The sequence below is a fragment of the Theropithecus gelada genome, chromosome 11 (assembly GCF_003255815.1).
Source record: "Theropithecus gelada isolate Dixy chromosome 11, Tgel_1.0, whole genome shotgun sequence".
In the NCBI taxonomy this organism is placed as follows: domain Eukaryota; kingdom Metazoa; phylum Chordata; class Mammalia; order Primates; family Cercopithecidae; genus Theropithecus; species Theropithecus gelada.
The window spans coordinates 27,807,450-27,814,134 of record NC_037679.1 but is presented as its reverse complement, the minus strand read 5'-3'; the positions used below and the strand labels follow the sequence as shown (position 1 = coordinate 27,814,134).

General features: G+C 44.7%; 1 protein-coding gene across 4 annotated transcripts in view; it reads right to left on the bottom strand.

Moving 5' to 3' along the window:
- MDM2 (MDM2 proto-oncogene) overlaps nucleotides 1–6,055 on the bottom strand; it is a 33,412-nt gene extending 27,357 nt beyond the window's left edge. For 2 of the 4 annotated variants that reach the window (XM_025401482.1, XM_025401485.1), the window contains exons 1-3: nucleotides 5,736–6,055; nucleotides 4,943–5,027; nucleotides 344–418 (exon numbers count right to left, since the gene is read on the bottom strand). In XM_025401482.1, the coding sequence (XP_025257267.1) occupies nucleotides 344–418; nucleotides 4,943–5,027; nucleotides 5,736–5,749 (174 nt within the window). In that variant the 5' untranslated portion in view covers nucleotides 5,750–6,055. Of the gene's footprint in view, nucleotides 1–343; nucleotides 419–4,942; nucleotides 5,028–5,154; nucleotides 5,227–5,735 lie in introns of those variants that run through there. The other 2 variants (XM_025401483.1, XM_025401484.1) reach the window with 1 other exon arrangement.
- Between the last annotated feature and the right edge of the window lie 630 nt (nucleotides 6,056–6,685).

Sequence of the window (6,685 nt, the reverse complement as noted above, 5' to 3'; positions counted from 1 at the left end):
AAAATACAAAAAAAAAAAAAAAAAAAAAAAAAAAAAAAAAACATGATTCTTAGAAGGAGTTACCAGTCTAAGAAGGCTTTTACCAGTCTACCAAAGGGTTCACAGCATAAAATGGTCAAGCACCCCTACAGGGCTTCTGCTTCTCTGAGTTCCTAGCTGAGAAATGAAACTCGAGTATAATTAGAATTTTCAGCTTTAAAATATAGTCCAAATGACCACAAAATTAAATGTTGCTGTTTAATGAAAAATCCTTCTATATGGCCGATTTCTCCCCACAGTCTTGAAAACTAAGTATGGCTACATGTAACTAGTAAGATACTAGTTATCTCTTGATTCAGCTTACCTCTTTCATAGTATAAGTGTCTTTTTGTGCACCAACAGACTTTAATAACTTCAAAAGCAATGGCTTTGGTCTAACCTATAAAGAGAAAAAAGCTGTTATTATACTTCCAAAATTATCCCAGAACTATAGGCCCTGCAGCAAACGTATCAACCAACTTCAATAAAGGGGGTTTGGAAAAAATGCTGGGGAGGATCTAATTATTATGCAAGTATCATGGAATCATCAAGTATCATTAGTTGTGATCACAGATAGCATCCAATCCAAGACAGGAAAAATTACTTTTTCCTTCAGCTATTTATATTACCTGCTTACTGCCTTACAAACAACCATAAATTCTTAAGATCCAATGAGCTTACCGTACTGATCCAATGAGCTTCTTTGCAAGCTAACTTAGAGAATCAAAGAGAAATGAATAAATCTTTAGAGTGGATCCTGTTATCAATCTTCTCTAAAGATTAGGTTCCTGAAAGCTAGAGAACTTAACTAACTAACCCAAGCTGACAAGAGTAATTAAGAACAGATCAGACATACCAACCCAGGTCCCTCAACTACAACTCACCATTTTCTTCCTACTATATCATGCTGCCTCTTAGTTGGTCTACATTTCAAATATCTACTTGACAAACATTTACTGAGCTACTACTATGCACTGGACAGTTGTAGGTACTGCAAAAAAAATTACAAATAAGACATATGACCTATATTCAAGGAGCCTGCCAACTAGATTACGGGTCAATTTTTTTCTGTAAAGAGCCAGACTGTTAAGTATTTTAAGCTTTTCATACAAATGGTTCTATCCAAGTAAAAAGTATAGTTACTATGTAAACCAACAGGCATGGTTGCATTCCAGTAAAATTTTCTTTACAGAAAGAAAGGAAGCTGGCTGGGCGAGGTGGCTCATGCCTATAACCCCAGCACTTTGGGAGACTGAGTGCTAGAGGTTCGTTTAAGGCTAGGTGTTCCAGACCAGCCTGGGCCATACTGACAGACCCCACCTCTATAAAAAAATTTTAAAATTAAAACAAAAACAGGCAACAGGGCAAAGCTGGCCAACAGGCTAAAGTTTGCCTGCTACTTATCTAGAAGTTTTACAAATGGTATTGAGAAAAATAACTGCCATGGGGGAGGGGAATGTAATGTACTTATATGCATTTTCTCTCTTCCTTTTATCAAAATCTGCGAAACTCAATTATCTTTACAGCTTGCCACCACCCACACAAACTGGTACCTCTGCACCTCTCTTTGATATGCCCCAGTCCTGTGTCTAAATCTGACAGCTGTTTAAAATCTGACAGCACCCCCACTGGGAGTGTCTTAAAAACAGATTTTTTAAAAATTGCCTATTTCCAGCTAATCAATAAAACAAATATTAAACAACTGAAAAATTTAAAATACATATTGAATTATTAATTTTTCTGATTGCACTTTTTTTTAACTGTGCGTATATATGCACTTTACTTTCAGGCAAAATAATGAATTCTCTCAAAAAAGATTTAAAAATTATCTTTTTTCTTCTGAATTTTTAATATATGCTATATTAGCTTCAAATTAGATAAAATAACTCTAAGTAAAAATCTGTAATGGAAGATGGGTGTGGTGGCTCAGGCCTGTAATCCCAGCACTTTGGGAGGCTGAGGCAGGCAGATCACCTGAAGTCAGAAGTTCGAGACCAGCCTGGCCAACACAGCGATACTCTGTCTCTATTAAATACACAAAAATTACTTAGGTGTAGGCCAGGCACAGTGGCTCACACCTGTAATCTCAGCGCTTTGGGAGGCCAAGACAGGTGGATCACGAGGTCAGAAGTTCAAGACTAGCCTGGACAACATGGTGAAACCCTATTTCTACTAAAAGTACAAAAATTAGCCGGGTGTGGTGGTGGGTGCCTGTAATCCCAGCTACTCAGGAGGCTGCAGCAGAACTGCTTGAACCCAGGAGGCGGATGTTGTAGTGAGCTGAGATCATGCCACTGCACTCCAGTCTGGGCAACAGATCGACTCAGTCTCACAAAAAAAAAAAAAAAAATTCTGTAATGGAAAGCTATCAGTATATTAGTGACTTAAAAGACATGTATTAATGAGAAATGGCTATAAAAGATAATAGCATTCGTAATCTTACATTGAAGAACAGGAAGATAAATTATAGGTAAAGATCTAAATATCTAAAAAATTTAAATCTAGAAGAAAATATAGGAATATATTTGCAAGATAGGAGAGTTCTTCCAAAGCATGATAAGAAATTCAAAAGCCGGCCGGGCGCGGTGGCTCAAGCCTGTAATCCCAGCACTTTGGGAGGCCGAGACGGGCGGATCACGAGGTCAGGAGATCGAGACCATCCTGGCTAACACGGTGAAACCCCGTCTCTACTAAAAAATACAAAAAACTAGCCGGGCGACGTGGCGGGCGCCTGTAGTCCCAGCTACTCGGGAGGCTGAGGCAGGAGAATGGCGTGAACCCGGGAGGCAGAGCTTGCAGTGAGCCGAGATCGCGCCACTGCACTCCAGCCTGGGAGACAGAGCGAGACTCTGCCTCAAAAAAAAAAAAAAAAAAAAAAAAGAAATTCAAAAGCCAACAAATTTTACTTCATAGAATTGTTCTCAATGGGGAAAAGACAACATAAAAGCAAATGCTACATTAGTAAGCAACAAAAGTTAAATATACTTGAAACACATAGAGCTACTCCAATTACTAAGAAAAATTTTAAAGAACCAAAAGGAAAATGGCCAGAGATGAGGCAAATCCCAAAAGAAACAAATGACAACAAAATGGAGGCCTGGTGCAGTGACTCACGCCTGTAATCCCAGCACTTTGGGAGGCCGAGGCAGGCAGATCACATGAAGTTGGGAGTTCAAGACCAGCATGACCAACGTGGAAAAACCCCATCTCTACTAAAAATACAAAATTAGCTGAGCGTGATTGCGCGTGCCTGTAACCCCAGCTACTTGGGAGGCTAAGGCAGGAGAATCGCTTGAACCTGGGAGGCAGAGGTTGCAGTGAGCCAAGATCTCGCCATTGCACTCCAGCCTGGGCAACAAGAGTGAAACTCTGTCTCAAAAAAAAAGGAAAGGTGCCCAGCCTCACCAAGAAGCTAGGGAAAAATGAATTTAAACAATGGCACAGTACCTTTTATCAAAAAAAAAAGTAATAATAATTAAAGATTGGTAATATTCAGTGTTGGCAGGAGTGAAACTGTTAGAGCCTTTTGGTGAGCAAGTTACCAGCAGCAATCAAATATGAGTAAAATTTAGGACTCATCAAGCCTGTAATCCCAGCACTTTGGGAGGCCGAGACGGGCGGATCACAAGGTCAGGAGATCAAGACCAGCCTGGCTAACACGGTGAAACCCCGTCTCTACCAAAAAAATACAAAAAACTAGCCAGGCAAGGGGGCAGGCGCCTGTAGTCCCAGCTACTCGGGAGGCTGAGGCAGGACAATGGCGTAAACCCGGGAGGCGGAGCTTGCAGTGAGCTGAGATCTGGCCACTGCACTCCAGCCTGGGCAACAGAGCAAGACTCCCTCTCAAAAAAAAAAAAAAAATTTAGGACTCAGGAGTTCTAATTCTATAAAATATTTTTCTTTTTTCTTTTTTTTTAGACAATTTCACTCTTATCGCCCAAGCTGGAGTAAAATGGCGCAATCTTGGCTCACCGCAACCTCTGCCTCCCAGGTTCAAGTGATTCTCCTGCCTCAGCCTCCTCAGCAGCTGGGATTATAGGCACGCACCACCATGCCCGAGTAATTTTTGTATTTTTAGTAGAGACAGGGTTTCACCATGTTGGCCAAGCTAGTCTTGAACTCCTCATCTCAGGTGATCAGCCCGCCTTGGCCTTCCAAAGTGCTAGGATTACAAGGGTGAGCCACCGCACCCAGCCTATAATTCCATAAAATCTTTCTTACAGAAATAGTCACACGGGATGGATGTACAAAGCAGCACTATCTGTAATACTCAAAAACAGGAGGCAATTTTTAAAAAGCTGTCAGTAAAGGCATAATTTTTAAAATGGTATACTCATGCTATGGAATACTATGCAGCCATTAAAAAGAATTCTGTAGACTTTATTGACAAGGATGCAAGTCACAGAACAACTATAGTTTCATCTTGTTAGTACAACAAACAGGACAATAACATAGATTTAAATTCAAATGTAAATATATGTGGGTATGCACACAGAAAAAACCTAAAAGGGAACATGGAGTAAAAAGACTGGAATTTTCAGGTTTTACTTTAAAATTTCTCTAATGACAAAAATCTTTAAAACAAGCATGAATAATTTTTGTGACTTTTAGAAATCATTTTTAAAAATTAAATACTGGGAGGTCAAAAAGGAAAAAAAAATCAGTCACATAACAAACATAACTTCAACCACGCTTAACAATGTAATGGAACTAATTTTTAAAGCCTATGTGGCAAAGGGCTAAGAAAATACTGACCAGTTCTTAACAGTTTTTAACTCCACGCAGTCATGCCCGAGGTAGCACACTTTAAGTTATGCACATACAATGTCATTTACAGAGCCATGCTATAATTGAGGTATATGAAATTTAGTTTATCACTTCATAAAATAAATTATTAAAAGTTACACGAGACAAAAATACTAACCAGGGTCTCTTGTTCAGAAGCTGGAATCTGTGAGGTGGTTACAGCACCATCAGTAGGTACAGACATGTTGGTATTGCACATTTGCCTACAAGAAGGAAAAAAAAGACGATGAAAACTGGAAATCATGAAACATCTGCGAAAAATTAATCATATATAAAGGACATAAACAACGCCTTTGTTAAAACTAAAGCTACAAGCAAGTCGGTGCTTACCTGGATCAGCAGGGAAAAAGTGGTGTGCGTCTGTGCCGACAGGTCTACCCTCCAATCGCCACTGAACACAGCTGGGAAAATGCATGGTTTAAATAGCCCCAGCTGGAGACAAGTCAGGACTTAACTCCTTTTACTGCAGTTTCGGAACGTGTCTGAACTTGACCAGCTCAAGAGGAAAAGCTGAGTCAACCTGCCCATGGAACCGGCCCAATCCCGCCCAGACTACGCGCAGCACTCACAAGAGCGACCCGACAGGCCCCTGCGATTACCCGGACCCCGCCGCCGAGGCGGCCCCGCAGCCCCCAGCCCACATGACCTTTACCCTGGACTCCCGCGGAGACCTCCGAACCACTCCCGCCCCCCACCGCCGCGAGAGCCGTCCGAAACCCCGCCCTCCTCCCTGGCGGCGACTGCCTAGCCCCAGTCCAACAAAACCTCCGCAAAGCCACGTGCCCCGCGCCCCGAGCCCCCAGCCACAAACCGCACAAAGGCTGCGAGCGGGCAGAGGCTGGGAACCAACGATGCAGGGGACACCGTCACAGCCCAGAACCAGAAGTGACCGGTCGCTGCCGGGCCGGTACCTGCTCCTCACCATCCGGGGTTTTCGCGCTTGGAGTCGGGGGTCCCTCGAGACTCCCCAGTTTCCTTCACGGGGCCCGCGGAAGCACGACGTCCTGGGCCTCGGGGACCATTCCACTCTCGGGGCCAGGGCACTGGGCGCTCGAATGCACTAATCCGGGGAGGGACGGGGCTCCTGGCTGCGAAAGCAGCAGGATCTCGGTCAGAGGGGTCGGGGCCGCCCCTCGGGCTCGGCTTCTTGCTCCATCTTCCCGACACACAGGGCCGGAGAGGCCCCACGAGCAGCCAAGCTAGCCGCGGTGCCGCGGTGCGCGCCCCCTACCGCCGGAGGGGAGCGCGCGGGGCGTCGCGGCGCATCCGGGCATTTGTGCGCGCGCACACACCCGGCCCCGCTTCCGCCAATTGGGTCAGGGGCTGGGCCGCACCGCCTCCGGGAAGATGGAGTTGGGAGTGTCGCCCCGCGGGCGCGGAGTACTCTGAGGCGGGGTGGGGGTCGGCCCGGGCGCGGCGCCTGCCTGGCTTGGCACTGGGAACACTCCTTTAGCCGTTGCGCTATTTTTGTATTTCTTGTATTTACACTTCCCGCCCGTGGTGGAAACTGCGACAAATGCGGATCTCCGTGTCGCTGTTACCAAAAAGAAACCAAAATTAACAGCTGTTTAATACGTTAAGCCCACTGCACTAGCCGCTGGAGTTGTACACAAATGAGTCAAGGCCTGTTTTTAATAAAGATTAAAAATAGCACTTAAGGCAGGCTTATACACCGGTGCATACAGCTGCTGTGGTTGGAGAACAAAGACGCTGGTTACCGTTGGTGGGGAGGGGAGCGGTTACTTTTAGAATGTTTGGGTTTGGCCAGGCGCGGTGGCTCACGCTTGTAATCCCATCACTTTAGGTAGGCCGAGGCCGGTGGATCACTTGAGGTCAGGAGTTCAAGACCAGCCATGGCCAA